We start from the raw sequence: 15,380 nt of genomic DNA, 5'->3' as shown, positions 1-15,380 counted from the left end.
TCCTAGTATATATGTTGATGACATCATACTCATTGAGAATAATGTAGGATACCTGACTGACGTTAAACAGTAGCTAGCAATGCAATTTCAAATGAAAGATTTAGGAGAAGCTTAATTGGTTCTTGGAATCCAAATTATTCAGAATCGCAAGAAAAAAATATTAGCCTTGTCTCAAGCATCTTATATAGACAAAATGCTATCTAGATATAAGATGTAGAATTCTAAGAGGGATTTGTTACCTTTCAGGCATGGAATTCATCTGGCTAAGGAACTGTGTCATAAGAAACATCAATAAGTTGAGCATATGAAACACATTCCCTATGCATCAACAGTTGATAGTCTGATGTATGTCATGTTGTGTACACGACCTGACATATGTTATGCAGTAGGAATCGCCAGCAGGTTTCAGTCCAATCCTAGATATGATTATTAGACTGTCGTTAAAAATATCCTCAAGTATCTTCGGAGAACGAGGGACTATATGCTCGTGTATGACAATAAAGATCTAATTCTTACAAGATACACTGACTTTGATTTTTAAACCGATATAGATTTGAGGAAATTAACTTCGAGATCAGTATTCACTTTAAACGAAGGAGCTATAGTTTAAAGGAGTATAAAGAAAATTTGTATTACTGACTCCACCATGGAAGTGGAGTACATGGTTGCATACGAAGCAACAAAGGACGCAGTGTGGCTTAGAAAATTTTTAATCAATTTGGAAGTAGTTCCAAGTATGCATCTGTCTATCACCCTCTATTGTGATAACAGTGAAGCAATTGCCAATTATAAAGAACCTAGAAGCCATAAGCACGGAAAGTACATCAAGCACAAATACCATCTCATCAAGGAGATCGTACATCAAGGAGACATGATTGTCACGCAAATAGCCTCGGAAGACAACATTGTTAACTCGTTTACTAAGGTCCCCTTAGTTAAAGTGTTTGAAGGTCACCTAGCGAGTCTAAGACTATGGGTTATATAAATCTAGGGCAAGTGGGAGAAGTCATGGGCATGTGATGCCCTAGTTTATTATATTTACGTTTTTTCTCTCACATTCAACCTTGTGTATATATCACCCTACTTGAGTTTTAGTCCAATTGAGAGTTTATTGGGTTGTATGTTTGATGCGTTATTTTATGATGTGGAATTATGGATGAAATGTGATGATGAAAATGCATTGAGCACTCAAGTTTTCTCAGTTGAATCCAAGTGTAAACCCCACTGAGTTTCCTGGTAAGTCCAAGATCGAACTCAGGGACTTGGGAAAGCAATATGCGATGGTAATTTTCAGAAGACTTTGCGGTAACCAGTAACTCAAATAGTTATTTGGTTTGCTGTTTGTGGTAATGAAAAATAAACAAATGTGGCGGAGTTTCAAAAAGAGTTGATAAAACGGAAGATACGATGAGTATGCGGTGAACAAGTTGAGAAGGGTTTCAACGAACATTTCCTAGGATGCGTTCATGTTTTTCGATCATGCAACACACATACAATAGTAAATCATCTCTCGATACGAATGCTACGGCTTCTAAAGCTATAACACATGTGATATATGCAATAAGTCTAAAGGACCTACACATAAGCCTTTATTCTTATTTATGCGATGACACAATGACACACACAAATAAGGCGACCACATAATATCATAACCTATCTCTAGGATGCATGTGATGCGTGTTGGTAAACAAAGCTTATTTCTAAGTCCCTATCTCTTGTTTATACAGTTCTAATCTTGCTCTCTTGAGTCTAGATTCTAACCTAGCTCTCTCAAGTCCTAGGTCCTTTCCTTAGACTCTTTCTCGAGTAGCTCTAAAGGGATGTTGGGCACAACATAGAACAAGAAAATCGCAAGTAATGAAGATCCTAGGTCATGTTAGCTTAGTCTTCTCAACTCATTCGATAAGTTTAGCCACTCATGCGTGCTAAGAGAGGATGTAGATAAAGAACTTCCATTGTATAAATATAAAGTTGAAGTATAGAATAACAATGCAAGAAGAGAATAAAGAGCCTGGTAGCAATCTCTTGCTTCACAGGCTTTTATCCTGTCTTTTCTACTCTTGTTCAAAAGATAATCTCGCTCTCGCGAGAGTCGGCCTGCTCTCTGCTTTCTACGCCTCCGAGTTCTCTCTTGAGTTGCCCTGAGCGATCTTCCGGTGTCTCTGCTCTTCTCTTGCTCCGCCTTAAAATAAAAAGGGAAACTATGGACAAGGCTAAACTATGGAGAAATTTTTCTAAGTATCCGAACTCGTGAACCGGTGAACTAGTTAATCTCTTTTCTGAAGGATGCCCTTGGTATTTATAGAGCTTCGGGGTGAAGGGCGGCTTCTCTCTTATGATTACACAGATGGGATGGCTTTAATTCCCTGACTGATGTACCGAATATTTGTCATCAAAAAGCTGAATGTACTTGTTATCGTTAGCGGCTGTCAACTTAATTATATATATTATAAATAGTAGAAGCAAAAGGAAAATGAAACAGAAAGTAGTTTTGAAAGTTAGCTTTCAATTTAAGAAATACTTTTTCATATTAGAATCTTTTACAAAATGGAATTTCTTTTTTCTTGCTTCACGCGTTGCTTGCTACAGAAAACAACTTTGCAAAACATGATTTTTGAAGGTGCTAAAATTCTTCTTGCCACCAATAAATTACACCACCATATAAATTGGCTGAAAATTTTAATTATTTTTTGTAATATTTTGGTGAAGTCCAGAGTGCACCTATCTACATGCATCCCCTTCGTCTATAAAAAGAAAAAATGTATTTGAAAATTTTAATTTTTTTTATCAAGTGATAACCTGTGATCAAACACTTTAGTGAGATGCAATAAAATATATATATAATCCATGTTGAAATTTTAGTTGGATATAAGGGCATTCGTATGTATAGCCATCCAAAATACTTAATTTTGAAGGGTGGGTTGTTGAGAATGGAGTGTTGAAAAAAGGAATATGATGACAGATAAATTAAGTTTAAGATGGAACTTAGAAGCCTATCCTATCAAATATGGGTCAGCGTTTGGGCCTCCCATTTTAGACTACCTGTACAAAAATTCCTTCGACATGGTCTATGGGAAGTTCTAATTAAATATAAAGCAAAGCTAAATTTTAAGTCACTGCGACAGTGACTATTCCCTAATTTCTTAGTTTACGACGCACCTTCCCATTTCATTCCAACCTAATCCCCCCCTGTTGGTCAATCATCAACACTACCAACTCCATGCTTAAATTCACTGCAAAAGAAAATTTGGATTCCTCAAAGAACACCAATCATCATCAATGGACGACCATAACTCTCACCGGTAACCATATTTCCATTCTATTTCCTCTCTTCTCTTCTAATTTTCCAATCTGATTTCGCTAATTTCAGGCTATTTTCGAATACAGATTCAGCAGCGGATTGGAATTAGGGAATTTCATTGCGACTTCAGATTTGTTGGAGCATTCATGGAAGGCGATTACAAAACTTCGAACTGAAATTACTGTACCGATTTATTTGGCCTTTTATAAATATTACAATGAGCGATCGAACTGTAAGATCCTTGCGTTCGTTACTACTCCCAACTGTACCGAAAATCCTATTGATGAAGATGGAGGAGAAGATCTAGTTTCGCTTTCGGATCTGCTCATCGATGAGTTTACTGCGTTTGAGTTTCTTCAAACCAAAACATGCCCGGATTCCGCCATTAATGGAGTTGCTCTTGACCTCTTTCGCCGTTTCTATCCTGTCTATGAACAAGAGGTATTCTTCTTCTTCTTCTCCTTTTTTTTTTTTTTTTTCCCTATTATTTACTTTCGTAAAAACAAAACAACATTGGTTTAAAAAGTTTTTTTTTTCTCAAAAAAAGAAAAGAAAAGAGTTTAAAATGTTTAATCTCTATTTTCATTTTAATTTAATTAAAAGGAGTTCGAACTTAATCCTTCTCTGTTTTACCACTTTTCAATTTAATCCTTCTCTGTTTTACCACTTTTCAATTTAATCCTTTTACTGTCAGTAAAATTTAGGTTAAATTACCATTTGGATCTCTTTAGTTTAATATTTGACAATATCTCTTTAGTTTAAAATTTAGTTTAATTTTAGTTAATATACTCTCAATTGTCCAATAGTAGTTTTGACAACATTAGTTCCACTATTGTTGATTTTTTTAAAAAACTTTTTGTTATCTATTAGTATTTTTATTATAAATTTTGAGAACATATTCACATATTATATTTTTTTGCATGAAAATTAATATTATTATTTAATCAATTTTAGAGAAATTAATTTTAAGGAACTAAATTTAAGATTTATTGAAAGCACAAAAACTAAAATTAGATAAGTTTAATTACAAAAACTAAGATTGAACAAACTTCAAAATATAAAGACTAAAATAGTATTTTAAAAGTTAGTTTAAAAAATAGTAAATAAATAAATATATTTTGTAAATCTAGCAATTATCTTTTTGAATATTGCAAATATAGCCAACAAAACTAAATCTTACTCATATCTATTTATACCATTTAATTTTGGAGTTGTATTAATTAAAATCACAAACTAATAATTGTATCAATTTAAACTTTAAACTTTTATTTATTGAAGTAGAATAATATGAGAATTAATATATTCTAGTTAATATTTAGTATAGTTGTTAATTTAGACTAATTAACGTATAATTACTATTTTAAAATTATTTAGTTATTTGTCTTATTTTCTTGTAAGGTTATAAATAATCGGGTGTTTGAGACAAGGAGTGAAATATTGAGTTTTAAGGAGTGTTATGAAGTGTGGAGAGTTATTTGATTATCATTCTGAATATAGAACATTTGGTTCTCTACTCTCTCACCTTTAGGATGAATTTCCCTTCTTTAACCATGAATTTGATGTAAGATTTTTCTCGCTACATCATTAGTGAATCAATAAACATTCCATTAAAATTTCATTTCACAATCGTTATAACTTTCATGTATATATAATACTTTGAATATTCAAGAATGAATGTAAATACGAGAAATGCAAGAATCAAATAGATCCTGTGTCAATGGGTTTTTCATTGATGGGGCATGCATGATTTTGTGTATTTCAGATATCAAGGCTGATATCCGATCCCAACACTCCAATAATAATCACAGGACATGGTTTAGGAGGATCAGTTGCTTCTCTCTTGACATTATTACTTCTTGATTCCATAGATCTCACCAAAACCAAACGCCCTCTCTGTATAACTTTTGGTTCTCCTCTGTTAGGCAATGAGGCTTTTCAAAATGCCATTTCACAGTTCTCAACTTGGTCTTCTTGCTTCCTTCATCTTGTCTCCAACCAAGACCCTCTTCCTACAAAGTTCTTGAATAACAAAGCTTACTATCCCTTTGGCACTTTCTTGTTCTGCTCCCAATCTGGTGGTTGTTCTTCTTTCGAAGACCCGAAATCGGTCTTGAAATTGTTGGAGGCAACCAAAGCTAGTAATGATGTTCTTACTGCTTCTTCATTCTTTGATTATAAAGAAACAATTGATCGTTTGATAAACCAGGCCAATCTTAAGGCTACTATGAAGATGGTCACAGAGAATGCAGAGTCGTGGACTGGGAGCTTTGTAGCACAACTTGAAACTATTGGAGTTGCTCGAAATCAAGTAAGTTGTGTTGGTGGGCTATTTTTAACTTAATTTTCTTAACTAGTTCTCCAAATTGGTTTCCTCGGCTGGTAAAGTGTTTTAATATTATTGTGTTCGGTTTGATAATGTTTTCGAAATTATGTTTGTTTTCTCACAATCTCTTTATCATGATTTTCACTACTCTTACATAAATACTTAATCGAATAAAACAAAAGTTTGTTTTCAAAATCTCCTTTTAAGACATGTTTAATAATTTGATTTTGAGAATTATGATTTTTCTTACCGTTTGTTTTACGATAGTTTTCATCTTTCCCTATGAAAACATTTAAATTCATAACTATATTCTAAAAAGAACTTTTCTTTTTAGTTTTCTAAATTTGACTTGGATAAACATGAGTATATAACAACTAATAATTAAAGAAAAAAAAACTTGTAGAAATAAGATAACAATTTAATTTTTTATTTTTGAGAATTGTGTTTGTTTTTTCATATTTTTCTTTTTAGAATGATTTTCATCTTTATCTAGGAAAATATTTGAATCCATAACCAATTTTGAAAACCATTTTTTTTAGTTTTAAACAATTGGCTTGAATCTTAAAACATTTTGAAAAGTACATAACAAATCAAAAATTTTATTCATGGATAGAAATAACCTTTTGTAATCTTAGTTTTTAAAATTTGGCTAAGATTTTGAAAATACATATAGGTAGATAACAAAACAAAACAACTTATATATGAAAGTAGCATTTATAAGCTCAATTTTCAAAAGTTAAAAATAAAAAACGATGATGATTATCAAACGATGATTTTAGTTTTTAAGTTTAAATCTCTATCCAGTTTTGAAAATGTTTTTACAAAACAAGAAACATGAACAATTACCAAACACTTGTTTTTCAAAAAAACTGAAAACCAGTAACAAATAACATTATGGAACGAGCCCTGATAAATTCTACCTTATCTTTGTGAATTCATTGCAGGCCCAGCAGCAGCAGCAGCAGAGAGTAGTAGATGTTAACAGACTCGCAAAAGCACTAAAAGACAACGAGATGAACCTGATACTTGAGAACACAAAACCTTTTGCCAAGACTTTAAATGACGTTAAGATAAACATGGCAAAACTTGAATGGTACAAGAAGAAGTGTAAGTTTGATAATATTGGTTATTATGATAGCTACAAAAATCAAAGAAGTGAACCTGACATTAGAGTTGCTGAGTTCAAAAAGATCCTACGAGTTTACTGGGAAAATAAGGTAGAGGAAGCAGAAAGAAAACCTCTTAGGGATGGAGCTCCATTCAATGTACAATTATTGTTCGGAGGAACGAATTACCGACGAATGGTCGAACCACTCGACATCGCCGAACACTACCGAAAGGGATTGACTGACTACAAATCTCACAGGCCAAAGCACTATACTAAGCTTGAACAATGGTTCAAAGAGTCGCCAACTCCCGATTCGAGTTCAACACAAAGAGAAGCGGTTTCTTCTATACTTACTGTGGATTCTCTGTTTTGGGAACATGTGGAAGAGGCTGTTCTGGCATGTCAAGTGCTGACGATGGTGGATTGTAGTGAAGAAGAAAATGAAGTAGAACTAGCTAAGCTTAGAGAATTTGAGGATTATGTAGTGGAATTGATGAGGAATTATGCTGTATCTTCTGAGATTTTCTTGCCACATAGCACCTTCATGAAATGGTGGGAAGAGTATGATGAGATTGTGGGAGATGATCATGACTCAGTGCTCTCGAGGTTAATGAGGAATGAAGAGTATGAAGAATATGCTAATGGGAGGTTACAGATCCCTTGAAATGATGTTTGTTTGGATACGTTGAATTATTAATTTAGTCGTTGCAGATTGTATTTACTTTGTAGCAAATGTCTAATAAAATGCATGGATGTTTCAGTTTTTGGGCATATAGAAAGGAGATTTGAGATTAAACATTCGTGGAGTAAGGTGTTGGTCTTGGTCATTTTTGTACGTAAATAGAGCTCGATATCGACCTCGAGCTTTTAATTTACAGATATAGAGATATCGATGGATATTTTTGTAAATTATGAAATTTATAAAAATTATTTAAATTAATAATTGAGTTGTTTTAGATCATCCATATTCATACTTCTATTGAGAATAATGGATGAGAATTTATTATGTTTTAAATATATTTATAAAAAAATATCGGAGATATCAATTAAATCTTTAATAACAATGTTGAATTTTTCAAATAATGAAAGTATTGATATATCGACAGATTTTTTATTCCTTGATGAATTGTTGTGATGAAGGAATGGTTGTAAATTTGATTGACTATTTGCACCAATAGTGGGGGTTAGAAATAAAGGTTTGATAACAAGTTTTAGTTCCCAATTTAAATCGTTGTTGTCCAAAATTTTACATAGGATACTGAACTTTTAATTTAATAAGTCTTTTGACTCATTTAAGAAAATTTTAAAGTTTAGAAATTTATTAGACATAAAATTTAAAAGTTTAGAGGTCTAGTATACACTTTTAAAAATACAAAATTTAAATAGAGCACAAATTTGAAAATTGCTTAAGTGCTTAAGTACTAAACTTATATTTTGTATCATACTATTAAGATAGTTTTGGTAGAGAAAAAAAAAAGTAAAATATGATATAGAATTTTAGTGGCACATTTTTAAAAATATATATGTATGGATAATAGTAAAATAATAGAAATATCTTACTTGTCACTGAAAAAGGATTCACAAAGTATTATTAAAAAAGAAAAGAAGAAAGAAAAAAAGAAAAAAACGATTAAGGCTTAAAAATACATCGACTTTGATGTCACTAATAGAAATTCAATTTTTGATGTAAAATTTTTGAGAGGGTGATATATATATATATGTGTGTGTGTGTGTGGAAAGAGAAAGGGTCTCCATCCAAATTCCAAATCATCTTCGACTTTTTGCTAACAAAACCCTTTAGTCAATGGGGGCATCAACTTCCATCTTTTTTATATAAAATATACCTTAAAAACTTAGCCTCCTCAAATAGCTATTTCATTTTTAATTTTCTTCTTTTTAAAATTTATGTTGTTTTATCTCTATTTCTTTCTTATGATTTTTATTTATCTTGTCAAATTAGAAACAAAAACAATATTTTTAAAACTATGTTTTTTTAGGACTATTTGATAACAATTTTGTGTTTAATTTTTAGTTTTCTAAATTTATTCTTGTTTTCTTCTAAATTTCATATTGTGATTTTTACCTTTCATGAAAAAAACATTTCAACTCTTAGTCCAATTCTAAAATAATAATAATAATAATAAAATGAAAATTATTATTTTTATAAGTTTTCAAATTTTGACTTAGTTGTTGAAAGTATTGGTGGCAAAGGGATAACAGAACAAATAAACTTATAGGTATATATAGTGTTTATAAGCTTAATTTTTTAAATCTAAAAATAAAAATTAAGACCTCGTTTGGTAACCATTTGACTTTTGATAATTCTACTTTTTCCTGCAATATCTTACTCATGATTTTCTCATTTTTTATGTAAACATTTGAATTATTAATTAACCAACTTTTTTATAAAAAAAAAATAGACAATTACTTTCCTTAGTTTTCAAACACTACAACAAATATACCTTTTAATAGTATGTGAGCTAGCGCGGAATAGCACCACATGAAACCGTGCAAATTTCATCTATAAAAAAATTATGCTTTTTTACCTTTTTTCCTCACTCACAGCTCCATATCTTCGATTCTCTCTACTATCCTCTCTCTCGTTTACTTCTTCATAGAGATGTTTAAAAAATCCGCGGAGTCGGGCCCTGCAAGGACCCACCCCGAACGAGGTGGGGAATCCTCGAATACATGAGAAATGGGAGAGGGAGTGGAGAATTTTTTTTCCCCATTTACAATTTGGGGTTGGGGACGGGGAATATATTCCCCGTCTCTAGTCCCGCCCCGACTTTGTATATAAATTATAAATTTTTAATATATATATATATATATATTGTAGACTTTATTAAGATAATTATGGATTTTAATTATTTAAGTTCAAGATTTTTATTACTTTAATTCGTTAGATGTTGTAATATTTAAGATACGATACTCTAAATGTTAAATTTTAATTTTTACAAATGATGAGAATTTAGCATTTTAATAATATTTTTAAATTGCATGTGTATTATGTTGAGTTCTATGTCCTAAAACTCGTCGTTTGAAAACATTAAGAACTAGTTCTGAGAATTCAATAAAGTTGTTGTTGAATATATTGTTTTTAGAAATCCAATAAACCTAAGTCCCTTGACTATTATATGGATACTTGAACTTTATGTGGAGACATACAAGTGGATCAAGTTCAAGTAAATAGTCAAAATGATTTATAGTATATGAATAAGGTTGAGTACCTTATTCTGGTAACACTATTCGATGCGGCCTACTCTGTAGTTGTTACAAAGAGTTGTAAAGTGCTACAAATAAAGTGATCCTAATTCGTTCATGTTGAGACATGAGGAGTGGGGGTGTCCTGTGTAAATGAGTTTTGTGCAATATCGGACCACGAAACCAATCACTCTTACTTTATAACGTTGTTTACTGTTTAAGACTGACTATTTCAAAGCGATGACCTAGGTAACTTAATCTTAATCCTGAGCTAACTATGAACTCCTGTTTGTTCGAGATTATCCTTTGATCTGCAAACGGTGAGAGTAGACCAATTGTCTCTACTCAATAAGCTTACCATTTTTGGGGATAAGACCAGATGAATAGCTGGGAACATAGGGTGCAAGAAGGAATTCACTCCTACCCGATTAGGGTTAGTAGAGAGGTTGTTCCCTTTAAGTACTGATTTTGGATCTTGAACAAGAGATCTCACCCTCTTATTGGCCTGAGAGGGATTCGATTTGTTGATTGGATCACAAATCAATTGTTCATTAAGGGATCTGTGGAATTTAAGAAACAAGAGGTATTTTCGGGGGTAAAACAGAGATTCGACCCAGTCGTTATTATAAGCAACCTGTGAAGGGTTAACTTATTAATCATGGTTATATCGAGTGGACATAATATATCTACAGTTTGGGGAGTTCAGCTATGAGCTTTAGCAGAATCACCCATTAGTTAACGAATGGGGTTAGATCGGTCTAATGAGTTTAGCCGATTAATCTCGGATCGTTGGAGCCCATGATCTGTAGGTTAGCAAGGTCCCCCTACTAGCTCGTAAATGGATAAGCTCTAGAATAGCATGATAAGTTAATTTGAAGTGTTCAAATTAGAATTAAATGAATTTAGAGAAATAATATTTAAATAAGATTTAAATATTTGAAGATGAAATTGTGTAAAAAAATTAATTTAATATTTGATATTAAATTAATTAGAATTATTTAAATAGTTTAAATAATTATTTATTAATTTTATTAAAGAAAATTAATTTATGAAATTAATTTTGTAAAATTAATAATATATTCATTTTTATTAAATAAAATTGATTTATGAAATCAATTTGGATAAAATTGAAAAGAAAAAGAAAAACACAAAAGTTGGAAAAATCGTTTTTCCATTGTCTTCTTCTACTAGCTCACCAACAACCCACATTAACTCTCCATTCACTCCAAGCATGAGCTGCATCTCATGCAACAAATTTCTTTGCATGAATGTCTACAATATATTAAAGAGTTTAGAGTGTTATGAAGTAATTGCAACCGAACAAATTTTTAAGAAAAATTTGTGAGAGAAGAAGGTTGTTCTTCTACTTGGTTGTTGATGTGAGCTTCTCCAAATTCCCTTAATTCCAACTTATTTTGAGTCCCATTACTCAATCTTAAGCTCCAAGAGGATAGTAGGGAAGATCTTGGGGTGGTCTACAACAAGATTCTAATAAGATTTGTAGCTTAATCAAAGCTTAGAAGAAATTCTTCAAAGGTATGTCATGAAACCCATTTATTTCTGTTGAAGCATGTTTTCTTTTATATCAAAATTAATGAATTAGAGTGCTTATGGATCCTGGTTTCTTCCGTTATACATTGGTACCTTCCAAAACTGGTATCAGAGCATCAATAAGTATTCAATTCGGTTTAATTTTGGTTTGGTGGGTGTTTTATATGAGAATTATGAAACTGCTGTACTGATATAGTTCTTTCAGTTTTAGCTTTTAATTTCACTTTGATTTTCCATTTAAATTTGTAATTGGCTCTTACTTGATGAGCTTTAATGTGTTCTCAAGAGTTGTAATTTATTTGGAGTCATTAGAGTTGAAATTAAGCTGTAAATCAAAGAAACAAGCAAAGAGGCCGAGTTGTAGTTCCAGAAAATCAACCTCTGTTCTTATCGTCGTTGAGCTTCAGTAGCTAAATGATCGTTTAGCTTCATGCGTTAGACGATGTGAAGTAAAGCTAAGTGATCGTGTAGCTTCGGGCATTGATCGTTGAGGTGTTGTGCGCTAGACGATTATGTACCTACAGGAGCTAAGCGATGCGTTGTATTGTTATACGATGGCACTACACGATTGTGTAGCTTCGGGTGGGAGCTAAGCGATACAATGAAGAGCTATACGATAGCGCTAAGCGATTGCTTACCATGATCATTTACTTTTAATCGGGAGCTAACGATACGTTGAGTTACTAAGCGATAGCACTACGCGACCGCTTACCACTATGCGGCGACTAAACGATACGTTGAGTTGCTAAGCGATAACACTACGCGATCTCTTACCTATGTGTGGTAGCTGGGCGATGCGTTGAATGTTATACGATGGCATTAAGCGATCGTTTACCTTTTGCGCGCGCTAAACGATTGGCTTCAGGCGTTAGACAATGGAGCTAAGCAATTGTGTAGTAAATTGCCCGTGCTCAACGATGGAGCTGGGCGATAGTGTTAAACAATAAGCGATCATGTAGCTTACTTTGGTACTAGACGAAGACACTATGCGATAGAAGGAAAATACTACACGATCGTGTAGCTTTGCTAAACAATCAAGCATTTATTAAACGATCAAGAAAAATGCAAGACAATAGTCGTCATTGCTAAACGATGAGACTTAGCGAGATGTTGAACATGAGCAAGAGCAACCAGTTCGACCGGTCCTCTTGTAGTCCGGTCCGGTTCAGCTTCGAATGGTTCTTGGTTGGTCCGGTTCAGACGGTTTGGATCCGATTCAAGCTACTTGAGTTCGTTTTGAAGCGGTTTGAGCGGTCCAGTAGCGATTCAGAAGTGTTTTGTAATAATTAGGTTTTGTTTGCTTGTTTTTGCCCAAATTAAAGTCATATCAGTTAGTGTTTAATTATTTATGCATGTAATGTATGTTATAATTAAATAAATCTTGTATGTGCATAAAGTATGCCATGTAGATTTAAAATCTCACCATAGGAAGCATGCTACATGCATTGAAAGTATGTTATAAAATGTTATAATATATAGTATGCATGTTAGAGTTTTATTTTTTTATTTAATATAATAGTTATATTAGATATTGAATGCCTTTGTTGTTTGTCGTGGATGTTTAGTATGTCTAAAATTTTGCAAGTTGTTATAAAATTTGGTTAGACGTTTAAAATCCATAACAAAGAACAGTTGCATACTCACTTAGGTTAACCACTTGTTTTAATAGTTAAAATAGGTCATTAAACTTATAAAACTAGGGTTACAAACTCAATCGATATATAATTCTGTTGAAAGCTGGGGGTATTTAAGTTGACGGTCTACAAAACACCTTCTACTTGGGGATTATAGCCGAATAATTGAGCATTGGTAACCGATTTTATGAGCATTTGTGAGCGATGTGAGGTAATAAAAACGGTTTATCACTTAGACATCATAGGTTTAAAATCCATTTATAAGTGTTATACTTGGATAAACCACCTAAACTTAGGGTTGTTTTATTAGCCGAAAATAACCTAAGTATAAATATACCCAAATTTTAGAACACTTCAGTGGGTGAATAAAAGTCCTTAGCTCTCACGTTCTCAAGAGTTCACACCATGAGATCTGTGCTCGGATTCTTGTCGATTTTACCTCGATTGCTCCATACGGAAAGTGTTTGCATGGGTCAATAACAAGGTGAATAAGGGAAGTTGTTCATAGTAAGTGGGTGAAGGAAATGTGTCAACATTGTCCTACAGTCTCCTCCATTAGTTTGAACCATGAGATTTCTATGTTGCGACTACTGTCGTTTTTATGCGGCACTAGTTAGTCGTTAACTGCGTCGATCCCTATGGAGGGTTGTAACATAGGGTTTAGAACAACCCAGGCTTCAATAAAACGAATAAGAGTTTCATCTTGGGTATTGTCTTCTATTTCGAAGGCATACTCATATCGTTCTGTAAGTTTTGAAAATGGCGGGTCTACACTTATAAGACTTACTAAGTGTTAGTAATGATCTTGACTGAAAACGATAACTAAATGACTATCGGAATATGAGTTATTGTGGAGATAGTATTTGGTCAAGAACTGTCTTACTTTTGTGAAGGAATTCTTGACTGTTCTACGGTAGCATTTGTTCTAAATAACTTAAATATCATTGCAAAAAAAAAATGATTATGGGTACATTATCATTTTGCTAAAATTTGATTGGATTTAAAAGCAATTCACTTATAAAACTTGTTTATAATTTCAGAATGATGAGTTCTATTATACAATTGTTGGCTTTGGGGACAACTATGTAAACTGAAAATCGAATTTGAATACAATACTCACGATTGACGATTTGAGATTTTTCTTAACAGAGGAATGTCCTCTCATTCCTAGCTCAAATTCTAACTGAACTGTTCGGGAAGCATTTGATAGATGGATCAAGGCGAATGATAAAGCCCGTGCTTATATTCTCGTTAGCCTGTCTCACGTCTTGGCAAAAAAACACGAGGATATGAATACTGCCAAAGAGATTATGGATTCTCTAAGAGGGATGTTTGAATAGTCGTCCTTCACTCTAAGGCATGATGCTATCAAATACGTCTACAATAGTCGCATGAAAGAGGGGACCAATGTTCGTGAACATGTCCTGGACATGATGGTTCACTTTAATGTGGCTAAGGTGAACGATGCTATGATGGATGAGAGAAGTCAATTTGGCTTTATTCTAGAATCTCTTCCTAAGAGTTTTCTGCAATTTTGTACTAATGCCTTGATGAATAAAATCGAATACAACTTGACAATGCTACTTAATGAGTTGCAGGCTTTCCAGATCATGTTGAGAACTAAGGGTCTGGAGCAGTACCAGAAGTAAATATTACTTCTATTGAGAAGAGAGGAATGTCCTCCAAGCCTGAAGTTGCCTCGTCTTCGCAGACTAAGAGTATTCCAGTGAAAAAAGATAAAAGAAAAGGGAAAAATAAGCCTGTTGGCAAGAAGAGCAAGAAAACCGCTGTAGAGAAAGGGAAATGTTTCCACTGCAATGAGCTAGGGCACTGGAAGAGAAATTACCCTAAATATCTTGCAGAGAAGAGAGCAAAGAAAGGAAAACAGGCTACTTAGATCATAGAGACCATTTGCTCAGCTCATCCAGTAGGAGAAGTTGCTGATGAAGATGTAAATTACCTGTTTTTGTTAAATCCTGTAATAAACCTTTTGTACATATTTTTGTTTTTGAATGAAATGTTCATCTTTAGGAAATATGTTTGTTCTATCTCATAGCAACTTCTATTATGAATAAAATTGTAAAAAACCATTTGTAAATATTCAGATATTTAAACGGCTAAGATCGAAGTATAATTTTAAAATTTCTAGCTTTAACTGTTAATAAGAGTTGTTAAGGCAGGTCAGACCATCTTAATCAAAGAGCTGAGAGTATATCAATGTGGTGGGAGGAAAATGTGCTTCCTAGCCATTATTGAGAA

General features: G+C 32.9%; 1 protein-coding gene across 2 annotated transcripts; it reads left to right on the top strand.

Annotated features, from left to right (window-relative positions):
• Window positions 1–3,035: 3,035 nt before the first annotated feature.
• On the top strand, window positions 3,036–7,675 carry SAG101 (senescence-associated gene 101). Of its 2 annotated transcripts, none has more exons than XM_090307668.1 (4): window positions 3,036–3,302; window positions 3,388–3,742; window positions 5,508–5,609; window positions 6,569–7,675. In XM_090307668.1, exons 1-4 carry the CDS (start codon window positions 3,280–3,282, stop codon window positions 7,394–7,396), a joined length of 1,308 nt encoding a protein of 435 aa, XP_090163794.1. In that variant the 5' UTR covers window positions 3,036–3,279; the 3' UTR covers window positions 7,397–7,675. The 2 variants fall into 2 exon arrangements, with proteins under 2 accessions (XP_090163794.1, XP_038906094.1); XM_039050166.2 differs by having other exon boundaries at window positions 3,072–3,302; window positions 5,064–5,609.
• Window positions 7,676–15,380: the final 7,705 nt, after the last annotated feature.

The sequence above is a fragment of the Benincasa hispida genome, chromosome 11, assembly GCF_027475165.1.
Source record: "Benincasa hispida cultivar pf3 chromosome 11, pf3_genome.v1.1, whole genome shotgun sequence".
NCBI lineage: Eukaryota > Viridiplantae > Streptophyta > Magnoliopsida > Cucurbitales > Cucurbitaceae > Benincasa > Benincasa hispida.
This window is presented reverse-complemented; position numbering and strand designations above follow the sequence as displayed.